Source organism: Apaloderma vittatum, unplaced genomic scaffold, assembly GCF_000703405.1.
Source record: "Apaloderma vittatum isolate BGI_N311 unplaced genomic scaffold, ASM70340v1 scaffold18786, whole genome shotgun sequence".
NCBI lineage: Eukaryota > Metazoa > Chordata > Aves > Trogoniformes > Trogonidae > Apaloderma > Apaloderma vittatum.
Window position 1 is genome coordinate 1 of NW_009723561.1, and position 18,750 is coordinate 18,750.

The 18,750-nt window shown below is 42.3% G+C and overlaps 1 protein-coding gene across 1 annotated transcript in view; it reads left to right on the forward strand.

Annotated features, from left to right (window-relative positions):
* The first annotated feature begins 113 nt into the window (after positions 1–113).
* Positions 114–18,750, forward strand: part of LOC104276025 (neuron-specific protein family member 1) — a 21,787-nt gene continuing 3,150 nt past the window's right edge. The window contains exons 1-3 of the mRNA XM_009872172.1: positions 114–467; positions 3,905–4,021; positions 15,201–15,311. Coding sequence (XP_009870474.1) covers positions 339–467; positions 3,905–4,021; positions 15,201–15,311 — 357 coding nt within the window. The 5' untranslated portion in view covers positions 114–338. The remainder of the gene's footprint in view (positions 468–3,904; positions 4,022–15,200; positions 15,312–18,750) is intronic.

The following is an 18,750-nucleotide window of genomic DNA, read 5'->3' on the forward strand; positions in this document are numbered from 1 at the left end:
GAGGGGAGATGCTGCACCGGGACCATGCGGGAAGTCACGGGTCGGATCGGGCTGGGTGGATTTTGGGGTGCTTTGAGGGTTTTTTTTGTCTTTCGGGTGTTTTTTTTTCTTCATAATTTTGACGGTGAAAGCTCCCACCGTCGTTGTTGCTTCCCTAGATGTCCAAAACATAACCGAGTCACAGCGATCAACGCATCATGTTTTAAAAAATTTAATTATTTATTTAACCTATTCCGGGCCCCCTGGGGACTGGGGAAGGGTCGGGTGCCTGCCGAGTTTCTGACATCTTGCACTTCTGTGTCGGCCTTTGCCAGCAGAAGGTCCCTCTATCTGGAAGAATGGTGAAACTGGGGAATAATTTCAGCGAGAAGAACACAAAGCAGCCCCTTTTGGAGGATGGATTTGACACCATCCCCCTGATCACACCCCTGGATGTCAATCAGCTGCAGTTCCCACCTCCTGATAAGGTACAGTAGGCTTTAGTTTCCACCCTGGAGAATCACACCCAAATCTTGGCCAAACAACAAAAGAATAGGTTACATGTCACGAGTGGCTTAGAAATGTCAAGAAATACAGGGTGTTTTCAGGCATCCTAGTTCCCTCTGGGGAAAAAAACCCTACGAGTTAAGCTAATGAAAATCCCCTAGTAGTAATTTGCATTAAAATGCTGTGTGAAATGTTCGCAGTGAGCGTATATTCATTTCAGTGCTGCTGTATGAAATACATAAACGTGCAAATGCAGGCTTTTCTGTGGTGTATTGTCATAGCCCTTCCTATTCTGCACTTGTCTTTTCTGTATCTGGAATGTACTGTGTGTTCTCTGTGAACGATGTGAATTTTCTCTGTCCCCCCTAACAGAGGAATAAAACACTGCTTTGTTTCTCTGCAAGGTGTGCATGAGCAAACTGGCCACAGAGAGAAAGAACTTCCATGTTCCTGCAGTAGGAAATTAATGCTAACCAGGCAAGCTGAAATAACAAGATGAGAACAGGCCACTGAGTTTTCTTCTTGGCAACTTAATTGGTTCAAAACCCCTCCAAATAGGTGATTCAGACGCTCCATAGCTGGAAGGGATCAGTCCAACATGCTGCTCACAGGTTAGAAGGGAAATATGGTCTTGGATTCCTCATTACATGGCTCCATTACTGAGGATTTAATTGTAAGGATTTAGGAAGGTAATATGATTGCCTCTAAATGTGTGTATTCTGCTCACAATCAAGAATTCAGTTAAGTTTTACTACAGGCAAGGTGTACTGTAGTAGGATACTTTTTTAGATATTTCAATATTCTGGTTTTCAGTATCCTATTTTAGTAGTATACCTGCTTGCATGTTTTTCACATATGCATCTGGCAAAAACGCTTTGCAGTCTTTGAAAAATACATAATTTAACTGGGAAGTGGTTAGTAATACCTTCATCCTTCATCATAGTAATTTTGGGCATTGTTTTTTCCACGAGATCAATTTTAGTTCTAGATAAACAGATAGCTATGTGTTCCTCACAGCTTAAAATAAAAATGACATCATCTGATCTTGGGGTAAAATACTTCACCTTGTGAAATTTGCCTCTGTGGAGTGTTGCTTGTAGGTAACACAAATAAATTTGCAACCTCCATTTTAATTGCTATCAGCATCGTTCTGTGTTGCACATGGTGACCAGTTGGCAGGCATAAACGCAATAAGCCGTAACAGCTGCTGGAGAGCCTGAGGGTCCATTTTCTGCCCTTGGTTACGTGGGTGTAAATCTTGTAGCTGAGGACAAAATTGCACCCTAAGGCTTTAAAACAAGTTGAGTCTTACTGTGTCTGATACGCCTGCCAACTGGTGAGTGGATATAACCGATTACCAGGGACCAATGTCCAGAGGAATTTGTTGTGTTACTGCACTGCTGAGCAGAAGTCTGAGCTCGGGGCCTGCATGGGAACAGGTTTAACCAGAGCAGAGCCAGGAGGTTCTGTGCCAGCCTCACTGCTCCTGCTAGAACGGGGTGGAACACCTCCCACCTTCACAGTGTTTGCCTTGAACCGAAGCAAATGTACAACTAGGCTAGAAGCTTAAATAAAGGAATATTTGATTCGTACTTTCCCCGCTGTCTATTTATGTATTAACTTTCCTTTTCTTTTGCAGACATAAAGGGGAAAAAAATAAAACCATGTATTTATTTGCCTTCCTGGTTTCCTTCTGTAACTGTTAGTCATATCAGTGTGTCTGATTGCTACAGGCTCAAAGGCAGTAGTAGAGCAACTGGTGTGAGTTAAAAAAAAAGGAACAGTATTAAGTCAAGATTGACACACAGATCAAATTTTCAAGTACAAAGACACTCCTGTATAATGTCGTACATACTTCATATATCTATGCTTATTATTCACTTACAAGGCTCCACTGTGGCAGTGAAGCATAACTTCTTGAACAGTAGTGACTACAGCTAAGAATTTGATGATTTTGACAGCTTCTAAATTGAAGGGATGAACTGATTTAAATTCATATTTAGGTATGTTAAACAAAAGAAGACATTACATAACCAAGCAGATAGAACTGTATGTTCAGTGTCAGCTGAATGTGATTTGAGTTGCCTGAGATTATGCAACATAAAGGGGGGAGGAAGGGAAGTAAAATGTTAAAAAGCATTCAAAAAATCTTCACATGGTTTGCTTCCATGATGCTGTTGAGCAGCTGTAAAGTTAATAATAATTATCTTATTAATTACAGCTGAAAATAGGTAAAGTAGTTTCTAAACCTATGTCCTGCACATATATGTATAAGGCTGTAAAAGTGCCTAATAGGCTTTGTGGTACTGAGTCTAGGTACAGTGACACGTTCTAGATACTGTTCCAGGGAATTGTGGAGAGACAAGCTCAAAGCTTTAATTTTTAGTGCCTGGCTACCTGTAAGTGTCACAGCCTTCATTTCAGAATCTATCTATAAAGATAGAATCTGGTTCTGTAAAAGAGTCTAGGTATTTATTCTTTGGAACAACAGAGAAAATTGAGCAAAACTTAATAGTACCATCAGTATGCTAAATGGCATTCTGTTTTGAGAGTGATACGTTTTAAAAAAGATCCTGAAAAATTGTAGAAGACAAAAATGAGGCAAATAGGTTAGGTATGTGAAAATTTTGTACAATTAGAATGCCTAGGAGAGCATGGGAGATATGACTGACCTAATGAATATTTTAGGAATGCAGATAAAGTGTTAAATTGTGTAGCTTGGGGCAGCAGCCCACAGCAAGGTCAGCTTATGCTGACATTAAGGAGCCTTGGGTCTCAAGAAGTCTCATTAACACAAGGGTTTGTGTACGTCTAGCTTCTTGCAGCTAATAATTTAAAAGATGTTAAAAATAAGAGTGTGAAGAACTATAGTCTAGCACATAGCAAATAACAATTAGATTGGTCATTTTGTGTCTTTTAAACTCAAAATCCTGCTGTCAAAGAACATGGCTACTGGTGGTATCATCGGCTAGATTTCAGTGGGCAGTCTTCAATAATCACTTCATCCTGTTGGTTTCCAGTTTGAAATTTCATTAATGGGATCTTCTGAAGCAAACGGAGTTAGCTATTTTCAGACTATCCAAAGTGGGAAGCTTCATGATTTGATGAACTAAGTACATGCTTGCCTGGTATAGCAGCACAGTACCACCACAGCTGAAAAAACTGAATGTGTGTGAAACTGTTGTATAACAAGTCTTTCTGCATGTCCATCAAAAACACTTTTAAGACATAACTTTGTTGATTGCTGTGACAGGAAAAATAACTAAAAGCTTTCAAAGAAGAATTGTACAAAGTGGCGTGTGTGCAGAAGTATACTGTGCTAAACGTGCTTGTAAGCAGGTAAAAGAGGAGTTAATGAATAAATAAGATTCCTGTGGCTAGTTTCAGCTGACAGATGTTTTATTTATTTTTTTTTAAGGTTGTGGTCAAAACGAAAACAGAATATGAACCTGATCGCAAGAAGGGAAAGTTCCGTACTCCTAAAATAGCTGAATTCACAATCAGCATCACCGAAGGTGTTTCAGAAAGATTTAAGGTAAGCAGTGCTATCTGAAGATGTTGTGCTCACAGAAGTGTTTAAAATCAGTTGCTGGTTGTAGTCAGAACTGGCTGTAACTGACAGAGTGGCTGTTGTGGGTACAGCTGGTCATGGGAGAAATAAATGGTGTAACAGCTCAGTATTTAGCACTTAGAAGCAAAAGCAAATCTTGCAGCGTTATTGCTTGATATCGCTCACTGGCAGGTGAATTCAGAAGGTGTTTCAGAACGTGGCTGGCCAGGCCGTGTGTGGGCTGCATGCGGGTAGCTCTTCTGGCCTCCATAAAGCTCCTGTTAACATTGAAGGACAAGAACCACAAGAGTATTTGCTTTCTTTTTGGCTTCTTGTTTTTCACTGTGCCTAAACCATTCTTTTAAAAGCACTGTCATAGTTCATTATGCTTTTTTTTGTTGTTGTTGTTAAATGTATGACTTGGCAGCTCAGGGATGTGTACCAGAGCTCTTTGCTATCCCTCTTCCTGGTCCAGTTGTATTGTACCGGTTGGTGACAACTGTTACTTGTGGGTGACAGTTCAGCAAGAATCTGTTAAGCCAGAGCTTAACTGGCACCAGAATTGAATTACCTTCCCCCTTCTCACTGGAGGATAGGTTTTCTTGCTCTGTGTAGGTAAAGCAAAGCAGGAAAGTTGTCACTCAGCTCATGCTCTCCTACCTGTTCTCTTCACAAAGGAAGACTGCAGCTTTTCAGTGCTGTTACCAAGGATGCCAAACCATTTTTGAGCAGTAGGCAACCACCCAGTTCAGCGCTTAAGTACAAATACATTTGGAAAGCCTAATGTTTAGTGTGGGGGGGACTAACAGAGTTTCAGTAACGATGCGGATTCTCTGTATCACACACTTCTAACCTCGCTTTGCATGATAGCAGTCTTGGGGTACGCCCAGAGTTTCTAGTTCTGTTGTGCCTGACCAGTGTCCAAGCCCAGCCTCAGCAGTGTACGTACATCTCTGTGGAATGTGAGCATGCTAAACAAGCAATGTGAAGGCTCAGGGAGCGTTTAGACACTTTAGGCTATGTTTGCAAGGGAACTTTGCCAAGACAAATGTTTCGAGCGCAGGTCACCTGGTGGAGTCTTCAGCCATACAGTGAAGCGCGTAGGTTCCCAGTGAGTTGAGTGGGGAACCGCCCCAGAGAGCTGGCAGGAGATCCTGTGGGGTGTAGCAGGGATTTACTGAGGAGGTAGGAAATTCGTTCCAGTTTTTCCGTTCCATGGTCTGGAGCAAGGACATCACATCCCTCAGGGAAAATACTGCATTCTAACTAAAGTTTGCTCTTTGTCCTCCTGGCACTATAGTACCTGTCCTTGAGAGTAATGCCCTTCCTCTTGGGTGAGGGTTGTGGGCGGTATATTGGTGAGTGAGGTGCGGATGGACAGCTCGGAACAAACCCTTAGGTCTGGCTGTCTTTTGTGCATGTCCTGGTCATGCTGAGGTGATCTGAAAGTGCTGACTATATTGTAGAAGGGAAAGAGGATAAAGAGTTTGGTTTGAGTGACCCACTAGGACTTTGGTTCCAAGCAACTGAGCAGAACCTATACCTGAGGGATGTTGCACCTGGCCACTAGCTGTGGGGACTAAGGGATTTCATCATTCGAATGTTAAATTACAGATAAAGAAGGCTTTGGATATCTTGATCACATCTAAATGTCTCTGCATCCCTTTGTAGGTCTGGGTTCTTTCCGCCTTTGTTGGGAGAGCTGAGCAAATGACAGTGCTGAACAACAAATAAAAAGCAAATAAAAAGCCCGATGCTTTTAGGTGGTCTTTTCTTGTAGAAGCGTGAGCATTTTTGTGTTGTATTTTTATATACCTTTGGATGGCATACTGAAAATCTTTCAGATACTACTTTATGATGATCACTCAGGGATTAATCTCATACTACAGGGTTGCTAGGTTTTGCTGCTAGGTAACTACTGCATCAGAGAGAGGTTTCAGTAAAATTTGGTATCTCATGGGAATTGCAGGGTGATTCACACCGTGACTGTAACTCTAGGCTTCTGAGGAAGAGTGTGGGAGTTGATCAATTAGGAAAATTGTGGTTCACTGAATGGCAAACGGTAGTTTCATGCAGAAGATTCAGGTCCTAAAAAGGTCCCTTAATCTCTGTATAGCAGTTTTAGAATTGAATTATGCTGCTTGTAACATTTTAAAGAGAACTGACTGGTTCTCTAGCAGGGGTGATTGTCATATTCACCACTCCCAGTAGTAAATATTACATGAATAATTGATGAAATTTTGTAAATATGTAGATGAAAAATACTGGTTGTATGAGGTTTTCTCCTGGGTCCTTATTAATTGTGAACCATTATGTTAACTGCTGCTGTTGATTCTAAGAGAGCAAAAGAATATTTGTTCGAAAATTAAATATTTGCTGTAATTATGAAATGCATTATTTAACTGATGGGATATTGACTTTGGCTTGTGTTCATGAAAAAAGCTTCAGATGCAGTTTTAATGATTGTAATATTGTACATCACCGATGCGTAAGCTTGCCACAAGACAGAGCCCGAATGTCGTGCTAAAAATAAAAAAGTCAGTCAATCATATTTACAAATAATTCACATGTGTATTCTAAGATGTACTCCTTAAATAAGGACAAAGCAGATTGCGTTTTTAGAATTCAGCAGTGCAGATCAACTAAAGCTGTTCTTCTTGAGAAATTATACATTATAACAAATGAAGCAACTCCAGCATGTGCATATGTCATGTAGATCATTTGGTGGTTTAGCAGCTGAGTGAATAAGAAATTATAAAATATATTTTCTGCATTCAATCCACATTACCACAGTCATTACAACAGAGCTGAGGATGTTTACAAAGAAAACTGCGAGTATCATTTTCCTGTACGAAGTCACATTCTGAATTAAAATCAGAATCTGTCAGAAGAATGTGAAGACTTCTGATTCTGAGAGCCTTGTGGCCTTCACTTGGTTTTTGTGGCACTGACCACACCAACAAAGATGCCATTTTTCACCAAAGATTATTTTTCATTGAGAAATAGAAGTTTTGCTTTTTGTTCCTTGGACGATGTAGGCTAATGTGGTTGCTCCTTCAACAACTTTGAACCAGTCGAATTTTTCTCTCTTGTAAGTTGTCCACTGTACAGAATAACATAGCGAGACTGGAAATGCAATTTCAAAGGAATCTTATGGATCAGGACATAGGAGGAAGCTATTGCAGGGGAAGATTGGTGGTATCAGTTACCCAAGGCCAAGCCTTTAACTCCCCCATTGACAGAGCAGTGTTTTTACAGACTCCAGTTGGATTTTGTAGTGGAGTGTCTCTTCTGGCAGCCGTTGAATTGGGCTACAATTGACAGTTGTGCACAAACACACTAATTTAAGAAAATGTCTGTTGAATCAAAGCATGAGATCTTTTTCCTGTCTTTGGGGAGACCTGAATAAAGAACATTCAGAATTATTTTGAAAGCAATGCTCTTCAAGCCCTTAAATAAACCCAAGCTGTGATATGCCTTGAACCATTTGGTTCTATTCAAAGGCAATTCAGTTCTTCAGACTTTATCCTTGACATCTCTACATACTTCTGACTGCAGAGCCAAAGCCTCAAGCTTATTTCTGTGGTACGACCATATGGTGCAAGCCACGCACTATCAAGTCGCAAGCAGTTGTTGAAATGCCTGCGTGAGGTTGTGGAAAAGGAATCAAGACTTCCTTTCAAAGTCGGTTTTTGCTGTTGTAGCTGGTCATTTTAAGACTGAAAAATGTATGAAATGTATATTTAAGTATTCCATTTTTGATCTGTCTTAAAGGGCGTCCTTTAAAACATTTCTGCCTCAAAGACTTCTCTACCTGTTCTTAGTAATACCAATTATTACTGCTGCATAAATAATCAGAGACAAGGAAGAGACTTCTTTTTTTTTCTGTGTGATTACTCTGTGTGTTGAATAGCTCTTTGCTCCCACTTAAAAAAATCTGTTAGGTGCACGAGATGGTAGCTGATTCCTGTACAGGATATCACTTCCTTGGTATATTCTGCATCTGTCACTTAGTGCTGGAAGAGTGACAGGTACTTACTGCCATGAGTAGTTCCGTTTTCTTCAGCAGAACTACTCACAGGATTAAAGTTGCTCTCAAGTATAAGCTTTTTGGCAGGCTTTGAGTTTTTCCCTTATTACTTCAGGCAAGAAAAGTAAAGGAGATTCTTCTTTAATTGTAAGGGCTATTTTAAAACAACTGATGTAAGTAAAGGCACTGCATGGCAACTGTATTTTTTTTCACTTTCTTTGAATGTTTAATAATGCTTTGATATGACATTGACAGTATTCCTGCTACCTTTTTGGCCAAAAGGATTTTTTTTTTTTACAGTCAGAGGTGGTAGATTTAAGTAAAGTAGATACCTAACAGCAGCTCCCTTGCTCTAAGTCAGGTGTCCTCTTCAGTGGTATCCAGTAAAAATCCTTTTCTTGGAGCAGAACCAGCAATACTGGTGACACAGCAGATGTTTTGGGTCTCTCAAGATACAACACTTCCGTAGCCTTTCCTCTTCTGTAGGAACCTTTTCCTGATGTTCTCCTGGCCTTGGTAATGTCTTATGGGTTTGTGTTAGAAAGTAGCAAAGTTCTTATCCAAGGGCCACAGGATAATTGAACTGCTTCCCGAGATCTCTGTAGTTAAGAGACTAATACATGGTGCTGTGTGGGGGAGGATGATGGGAGCACTGTCATGAGTGGCTGTGTTAAGCCACAGTGCTAAGCTCTCAAGGCCTTATTATCCATTCTTGTTAAGCCGCAGTGCTAGACTCTCAAGGCCACTGCCTTGTTAGTCTGTTTTTGTCTAACAGTATCTCCCTCAGGTTTCATTAGTCAGCTCCCTCACAGGCTGGTTCTCTTGTCTCGTACCATCGCTGTTAATAAGCACTGGGTCTGTAGCTTATTTTCAGTTACTGCCCTTCATGAATCTCTCTGCCTTTCATGCTGCTCCTCCCAGTCATCTCTGGGTGAATGTCCCAGCCCATTCTCTCTTGCTCTTAATCATCTCTTTGAGATGGCTGGTCTTTTGATTTGTCCTGCTTTTTCTGTACAGTCAATGCCAAAACTATCATCGTCTTGGAGCACCAAGGTTTGATGGGAATGTTCTGATGAAGAAGTTAGTAGATAGGTACCAGTCACAGAGCTGAACATGACGTGATGTCAGAAATGCTCTCTTGGTTGTCTTCTGAGTCACTAGCCATCTTGCATATGTGTGCGTATTCCTGTAGCAAGGATGGGAAATTGTACCGAGTAGTTCTGTATAATTTAGATTGCTCTCTAAGGGAACACAAGCCAAATGCTGCATGTGTAGATATGAATGTTCCTTTTTCTTTTTTTTTTCATGTTGCCATTTACTTAAAAACGAACATTTCTGAATCCTTAAGTGGGTTGTTTCAGACTCATTTTTCATGTAAAGTTCTAGGGATGGGCCCAGGTAATGGCAAAAAAGAATATAATTTTGGAAATGCAGGAACGTTAGGGCAAGTGGAGAGCTAATTTCAGGGTTCTCTAATGCACTGGCAGAGGGCATTGTGCAGCTGGAGATGCAGGATTTCAGTGGAGAGAGGTGAAATGGAGGTCATGGCCATCTGCAGGGAAGTCAGCGTGGTGTTTTATGAATTTTAGTCTTAGTGATGTAGCCAGACTCAATCTATTGTAATCACAGTCCGCCTGCCTCAAATTCTCATGTAGTTTAAATGGGGGAGCAATAATCTTAATTTCCTGTCCTGAATGGTTGTGCGGAGTTGCTGTATTTCATCCCAGGAGGGCTTTGCATTTCACTGGTGAAGCATAAATTGGTTATAAATCACTTCATATGAAAGGTGCTGTATAAATGTATGTCTTCACTCTTTTTGTTTGGTGCTAGCACCAAGCCTGTGCCTAGCACTTTGCAGACAAATCAGAAATGGAAGTTGTGTTCCCAAGAGGTTGTGATTGAAATAGATAATGCAGAAATGGGATGTGACCAAGTGTCAGTGATTGAGCAGTGAGAATTAATGTGGGTCTTTTTAGTTCCACTTTAGTTCCACTTCTTGTAAAAACAGGAATGCTTCTGGGTGGGTTCGTGTGCTGAAAAGGTGCCTGACGGAAGGAGAAGCGCAAAGGCAGGCTGTGCAGGGCACCACAGTACAAGTGAGTTAATGAAAGAATTTCAGGTAAGAGGAGGAGGCGTGACAAGAAAGGTGGAGGTGAGGAAAACCAGATGGCACCCAGGCTTTAGTGGGACAGTGGGATACAGGCAGAATGAAAGGAGATAGGGCTAAGAGGAGCAAAAGGCGTGGCCTTGTCCACGGCTTGAAATGTGGCTTGTAATTTGTTCAGAAAAGGACAGGAGCCAGGAAGGGATGTGAAGAGAAGTGGGTGCAGTTGGTGCAATTGATGAATTTTGTAAATTCTGTCTTGATTAAGAAGGGAGCACAGTAGATTTTAGCAAAGTGAGGAAGGAGGAGACTGCAGCAGCCAAGCAGAGAAAATCCAGCTTGCAGTGTTTTGCAGCTGTAGCTGACTGGGAAGATCTAGCAGATCTTGGTGGTAAGGCATTACCATAAGCTGTTTATGTGTTAGTGTAGTTGTCAGATCTGGTGAGTTTCCTTTTTTTTTTTCGTCTAAATGATTACAGAGTCTGAAGACAGGGTTTGGGATTTTTTTGCTGTGGGTACACTTAGTTCATTCATTAGTCATCTCTCATTTCGATTACTGTAATGGCTTCTGGCTAGACGTTGTCCTTCTTCTGCTCTTCACTTACAATCCATTCAAAAATATGCCACATACATAATATCTTGTCATCTTTTATGTTCATTTAGTTTTACTGCCAGATCCCTGTAAAACCAACTTCAAAGGACACTTTCAAGATGAAAACAAAACCACACTTTGAATTCCTAGTTAAAAGAAACTGTTGTTTTTGCTATCTTGTAGTTATTTCATAAGTATTTTAAAAGCCCATCACTCACGTGGTGGCAGTCACCTTGGCGTTCTGCAGGATGTGCATGGCTGTAAATGACCACAGTAATTCAAAACAATTCTGCTCCCTCTGTGTGGGGTTCTGTGCTCAGCCAGCTGGCGACTGCATGGACAAGAGATTTGAGATCTCCTTCCAGAAGATTGGGAGTGGTGCTTGTGTGGGCAGTGTGTCCTCTCCTACCTCCAACAGAGGCAGAGGGCAAGTTGCTGCTAACGCCTTCGTAGGAAGGAGAGAGTAACTTTTAGTTTATAGTGAGTGTGCAAAGTTGCTGTGGAAAAAAGCAATAAAATGACTGCTTGGGTAGTGCTTGTGGTCTACAGAGCAGCATATTGTCTTCCCTCTTCCCATGCTTTTATTTGTGAAAGGCGTCTGGGAGGAGAGGGCTCAGAAGGTGAGGCAGAGAGGTGGCGTCACGCTGTGTTATGGTTGGGGTGAGACGGCGACTGCCTTGGCTTAAGAAGTGGACCTGGGGAGCTGACAATTGTGGACCATCAGCAGTGGGTTATTATGAGGGTGAAGGAGAACAGCTACTATTAGAAGGAAGAAAAGGATTCTCAGTTTATAAGGGAGAAGTAGATTGGATGAACAGGTGATTACAAGCACCTTGGAATCCACTTTCCATCTGTGTTGCTCACGTGTGGTTGTCCTTTACTTAAATAGAAGTTGTATCATGAAGGATGGTAAGAGAAGGAAACTTCTAATAGGAAGGAGACAAGAGCTTACTTGATTAAGGATTTGCAAATGGAGTGTGATTGCAAATTATTGCAGATAATGAGAGTAAAAAATTTACATGTTAATACTAAAATTAATAGCATTAGGAAATAGAGTGAGAGAAAGATTCTGTGAGAATTATGAACCAGGAGCCCTAAGAGATCTTCCCAGTGGCTTGCTGTATGGCAATGGAAGAACTGTGCTGGATGTGGCTTGTACGAGCTGTGAGAACTCACAGCTCCGTGTAGGCTGCTGAAACAGGTAAAACGCTCCATGTCTCAGCAAATGAGCCCTGAGGTTGTTGCTCTGCAACTTGCCAGGCTCCAGCAATCCGCTCAATGCTGGGCTTTTGACCCCTTTCAGAAAACTTAATTACTTTCCTGAACAGTTTCAGAGCCTTGGAGAGAGTGAGCCTACAGTGATTGTGGAAATACAAGTATTTTTCTATTGTCTAATACTTGGTCTCCAGTACAAAATAGCTTGTTTGCTTTACAATATGTTCCTGAGGCCTCATCTGTATGTTGAAATGGTTATGACTGGGAAATAATTATATTCCCTGCTAGTAGGATGAGCAGGGACTATGCTTAAAGTGTTTTGAGATTTGAGAGTATTTTTTCAAAGCATTTTAAATTGTTTACTGCTATCTGTGGAGGTGAGCTGAATCGATCTGTACCATATCAATTGTTCTGCCTGGCATCTGTGTCACAGGTCCCTGCCCCTAGAGAGAGAAGCCCTTGTCAAAGGCCTGTGGAATCCGTCTTGCAGGGCAGGGGAAGCCTCAGCAAAAATCCCATCTGGATTTTGTCTTTCCTATCCCTACTTTCTAGCCTGTCTTTTCTGTTTCTTCTCTAAGGGAGAAAGCAGTGACTGCCAGAGCAAAAAGGAACGGTGTAACATGCGCTTTGAGTCAGCGGGAACTCCTGCCACTCGGACTGGGCTGCATGTATGTTGTAGGGCTGCTGGGCTGGGCCAGGAGTGTTCCAGCCATTCTGGTCCCTCATCTTCCTGTGCTGCCCAGCAGCAGCTGGAGCTTGGTGAGGGAAAGTGGCTTTGGGCCCTTGGCCTGGTGGGGCAGGTGGACCCTGGGCATCTGCACCCTGGAACAGCGTGACATGGGCAGTGCATGGGGCTTAGAGGAGGTACCTGCAAGGCGTTAGGGAGGTGGGACAGGGAGCCCCAAGCAGGAGCTGCAAGCTTAGGGGGAGCAAGGTCAGTTATTCCAGAGCCTGAAGTGCAAGGAAAATTTTGAGGGGAGAATGGAGAGTAAGGCTTACTGCAGTTTTGGGGAAGGGAAAACACTGGAAGGTGGGATGCAAGGTTGGGGTCAAGACGAAGCGTCAAGGGCTTTGTACACATGGGTGGGTGGGATGGCTGAGGAAACCCGGGAAGGGACCCCAACCAACCAGAGCAGAAAGAAGGGAGAGGCTGGATTAAAAACACATGAGAAGGGCTGAGCTGGGAATGGAGGGGTTGTGTTGTTCATTATATCACTGGGCCACAAAGAATGACCAGAAAGAGAAATGTGCTTTATCTCTTGGATTCACACAGGACATACTGAGACATGGAACATGTGAGCAGAAAATACAAGTTTGGCAAGACAGAGTGATCCATGTTAACCTTTGTGTATGCAAATGAGTCATAAACTTGGGGAAAGACTAACTGGATTTGAAAATTGATGTCAGTGTGAGGTTTTCAAAGGGTGATTAAGAACATATTGTTTTTTTTTTTAAATTTTGTTTTTGGTAATCCAGTGACTATTCTGAGAAACTGAAGATGTTGCTTATTAACCAGAAACCTTTTCTCTCTGTCTCATTTTGATTGGCATTGTTACATTAATATCTATGCTTCTTCAGCTAAATTGCTTTCTGATCTGCAGTTCCCCATCTCTCCTCTCCCCTGGCCCTCCTGTTTTTGCTTAACAAAAGTCCTTATAAAAGCCCTGGCTGCAGCAGTGCCTGATGCTCCATGACCTTGTTTCAGGCAGGAAGTTTAGCACCTGCTGTTGTCTGCCCATGGTGAATTTCCCTTCCCCAGCCCAAGAAGTCCCTGATAGTTCACTCAGTCCTTTAGTAATCTAGTCCCACTGCCACACACACTTTGCAGATCCTCTTAGCTCTGGGGTTTATCATAAAGGGAGTGTGTGGTGGGGTTTTTTTCCAAGATGTAAAGCTACATTTTTTTTTTGTCATTGCTTTCTCAAATACCAGATTATTCTTGTTGGCATAATTGACTCTGATGTGCCAGAGTTCTTTTTTTAAGAGGTGTATATAGCAGGCTTACTCATCTTCCTTTAAAATTTAGATATTATATTGTAATTAATAAATCAATCACTTAATTGTGTTTGTTTCTGTTTATTACTGTTTCTTATGCTGGAGCACATGCTTACTTCTTTCTAACTTAGCAAAAAAAAAAATAGTACAGCCATTCTTACTCCTTGAGGTTCTCATTTGTTCATCAGGTGAAGCTTCAGAATAATAAAACTCACACATCTAGGGCACTCTGCCAGTAATAAATGCTATTTGCTCAGCTCACACCTTCCACAAAAACATGTCTGAATTAGGAAGCTTTGCAGGGTAACTGCTTGGCCAGAGTCTTGTGCTTTCTCTTGTCAATGGATGAGGTAATTCTAGAGGTAGGTCTGTCTCCCATCTCACCTAGAAGGCTGCTGGTCTCCAGCTGCTCGGAATTTATTCCTGGGAAAGTTTAGCTTGATATTGACACTGACTGCAGATTCAGCTTAAGGTGTGTCTTGAACTTCCCTCCAGGCCAAATCTGGGACCAGAGAGATACTTAAAGACACGGTGAGAAGTCAGTGCTGTGTAATGCAGCCTATAAAGGCTTGTGCTGCAGCAGGGCTTCTCAGGGCCAGCCCCGTGTTGAACATGGTGTAGTCCCTTATGGATCTGGCAGTGAATGACTTCTGTACTGTCTCTGTGTGGTGAAGCAGTGCTGACAACCTACAAATTAAGGATCATTGAGCAGCCAGGCATGCAGACTACTGGTGTAACTATCCCTACGCTGCATCCATAGAGGACACAACAAACTCTGGTCATAAGAAGAGGGCAGATGTTACTTTCTCCTTGCCCTGCTAGTGTCACCTTTGTGTTACCTGGATGACACTAGCGCTAGCTTACTGTCACCTGACTCTGTTCTTGGACAAGCGCTGGGAAAACAAATGTGCTTACCAGCTGACATAAACTAGACTTACTCTTACATCATCCAAATAAAAGCAGCAGACTCGAGCTACCTCAGTGTGTCCTTCTGGCCTCCTGTGTGCACTGAACAGAAAGAGCCAAAAAAAACCTCTGCAGCACAGGAGGGAGAAGCACTTAGGTGCTGCTTCCCTGTTCTCTCTCAATAATTAAGAGGCTGGATTTATCCTTCGCTTGATTTTACTGTAAAGTGCATTCATAGCTGGCTCCTGCTGCCTGCAGTAACAAACAGCAATATAATAAGCAGTGCATTACTAACATAAGCATGTCTTATTTTTCTTTACAGGTAACTGTGCTGGTCCTTTTTGCCCTTGCGTTCTTAACCTGTGTTGTATTTCTGGTAGTCTACAAGGTTTACAAGTATGATCATACCTGTCCAGAAGGATTTGTTTTCAAGGTAAATTGCGTACACATGCTAGAAAAATGTATGCGAGTTCTCTGTGTTGTTTTCTGCATAAGCTTGATTAAGTCATGCTGTACTGCATAGAAATTTGTGTTTGTTTTCGTAAGTTAGTGTGCTCCCTGCTATGTTTCTTTCTGCTTAATTCATAATTGAGGTTGTATTATTGTACTGTTTTCATAACATTATTTTGCTAATGCTTTAAACATTGAAAATACAGCAAAAGACTCAACACCAGTGTGCTTCAAACCTACTTGCATCTCGACTTGTCTGGACAAAGCCCTCATTTATTGGATCATACAATTTAATATTGCGTGTTCCTCCAACTTCATGTCTTAAGAAAGAAGAGTAAAACCTGGAGGAGAAAAAAAAAAAATGACTGTGGAGTGTGTGTCAAAGAAACAGCACTGTGATGCTCTCACATCACACTATTTTTCTAGAAAGAACTTCGTGTTCTGGAACAGTGACCTCCGAGCCATAGTACCACAGGCCAAAACTTATGCCAAAACCCCCCACATTTACTGGAAAAATACTGGTGATAAGTGAAAAGGAGGCTGGGGCTCACATCATTTGTGTGAGGTGGTAGTGCTGACTCCTCAGCTATGACCTGAGCTGGAAATCAGAAAGGTAACACTGGTTTCTCAGTTGTAAGTTTAGCAGGGCTGAACTTGGCTGTAATTAGATAAGAAAAGTAGCAGTCACAATGGTTTTCCTCTCTCTAACTTTTAAAAGAATATTCATAGTCATGTAATGAATCAAACAGATACATAGCATGATCTTCTAAAGGATTTAAGAAAGAACGGCTGCCTCAGCACTCCTTGACGACGAGTCCTGTTCAGGACTTCTTTGATTCTGTCACTTCAGGCACATAAATATCTTAAAAGAATCTAGTTCAAAGTTTTAATCAGTGATGCCATGCTGGATTAACTAGCTCCAAGCATTCAGTTTTACATTGCTGCTTTCCCTTGTTTCAAGGGCAAAAGATAGAGTGGTTGGAATACTTGGGTCTAACACAGGAGATAGAGCTTTTGGTTCTGCTGTTGGTTTTTTGTCTCAAAGAGGCACTGAAACCCTGCTGTGCTCATGTCCCGTGGGACGACAGCCTTTTTGCCTAAGCTTTCTCTTGGCTTTGAGCAACTTGGAATATGGACTGTATGTTCTTGCCAAGCTGATCTTGATATGATCCTGACTTGACAGCAATGGCTGATTACATGCTCTGGTCACAAGTCTAGTAACAGTCTGCTGCTTCTGCTCCCTTTCCTGTCGTGCTGTTCCTTCTTTGAGCTGAAGCCTTCTGGCTTCTTCTGTCCTTTCCTCCTGGTGTCAGGAGCATTTAAGAGAGAACAGTTTCTTAGCTATGTGAACTTCAGTTCCACTGTGAACAGAATCTTCATTGGGTTTTTTCTCCTCAGGGCCCTCGGTTTGAAAGAGAAGTTGGGCAGAATGTCCCAACTCCTGCTTTGTTTTAAAGGTGCAGCGCATACCCAGGGCTGCAGCGCTGTTGCCCTCTCCCAGTGTTGTGTTTTGCGGAGGCCATTTCCTAGTAGCTTGATGGTGTGATGCCAGGAGAAACAGTGTCCTTGATCATGTAACTCTTCCAAGTTTTGCAGGATAAACCCCTTAGCAAATGACACAAGGCCTGAAAGGAGCAGTGTTGACGTGAACTTGCATTTGTTGCCTTCGCATCTTTTTTTTGAGAGAGTCCATAATATGTCACAGCGTAGCTTGGCACAGATGTCCTAAGAGAGATGAAGAAGTCTTGCCACCTTGTGACCAGTGTCTCTGTGGACTGGCTTTGTGCTTCAAAAAACATTCTCCAGCCTAGATATCCCCAGGCTTTGGGTGCTGATGTGATTCCCTGGTTAAGGGCAAAGGTGTCCCCTGCCTTGGGAAGCCTGATACCACAGGTACCTCTGCATGAGGCCTGAGCTACCGCAGCCATGAGTCACAGTCACTCTTCTCTGCTTTGATGCTCTCATCCATGGAGCGGTTCCAAAGGTTTCCATGTTTTCAGCCTTTCTACTGTCTTACGTATCCAGGGCTTGAGGGTGTGCTTAAAAGGTGCTTATGTGCCTTTGTACTGCAGTCTTAAACTGCTCGAGCCTCAAGCCTTGTGCTTGCTCAAGCTTTCTGTCACAGCCCTAATACTGCTGTTGTGCAGATCACTCCTCTGAAGCGCTCCTTCCTGGCTGTTGGTGAGACTCACCGGAGTCGCAAAGACCTGAGCGCACTGACATCTTGGAGGAATTTCTCCAGGCCTTCAGCGTGCTCCAGACTGCACCTGTTTAGCTTCAGCTTTCATGGCCAAGGCACCTGCATTCTGTCAGGTGCATGGACAGTACAACAAAGTAGTTTCAATGCATTAAAGACAACACCATCGTTTATTAAGTTTGGAATTACTGAGGCGGCAAAGCTAATGTGACAGCAGATACTATTTATAAGTGAATACCACCGAGGTCTTGATGTCAAAGGAATAAAAGGAGTCATCTTAATACAGCCAGATACAGACTGGCAGCCAGGATTGTCTCTAGCATCAAAGGTCTGAAATGGAAGGGTTATGAAAGAAACAAGACTGGCAACTCACTCTGAAGCATCCCGGTTTCTCCTCACTGCCTTCCTTAGTACTCTCACCTGGGAACCACAGAAACAAAAAAAATAAGGATGGAGAGAAATGTTCTATGTAAACTGAAGGTCTTGGGCACGTGGCAGGATGAGAATCAGTGTCAGATCCCATCACTCAGTGACTCCTGGGTGTGGCGTGGCTGGCCTTGCTCAGGAGCTGAGCCAAGGGGGCTGTCCCTGGGCGGTGCACAAGGAGCGATGACGAACAGGAGGTTTTTCCCATCTTTTCTAGAAGCGTCAAACCCCGAGAGCACGAATGCAAGACGGAAACTCTGCTGTGTGTTTTAGGCTCTTCTGTTAGATGCTGTGCGTGTTTGTGACTACAAAAAATAACGTTTCTGAGTCATTTTGCCTGTCACAAAACAAACTGCTTCTAAAAGCAGCACAAGATTCTGTGGCATTTTTTAGACTGGCAGGAATCTTGGCTTGTCTTCAGCACTAATAATTATATTTGCTTGAATTTCCTTGGCAGATTTCATTAGATCAATGGATTGTGTTCCTTCCTTCATTTTAAATATTTAGAATTGTGACTACATCCCATGACTGAATGAAAAGAACACTACAAAGATCTGTGTCTATGTACTTCTTAGTCATTTTATCACATCAGAAGTAGCGTCAGTTATCCCAGATAAAGCATGGATAATACTTCCAGAAGATGGCAGGGATGATGTCGGTGAACATGCCTGTCAAATAGCTCTTTTCCAGCATTGTCCTGGATTTTTTTTGATTTTTTTTTTTTGCATCTAGGTCCTGGTGTTGCAGCTGGCATAAACTGCAGGGAAACTTCTGTTGACTTAAACAGTGCTGAAACGGA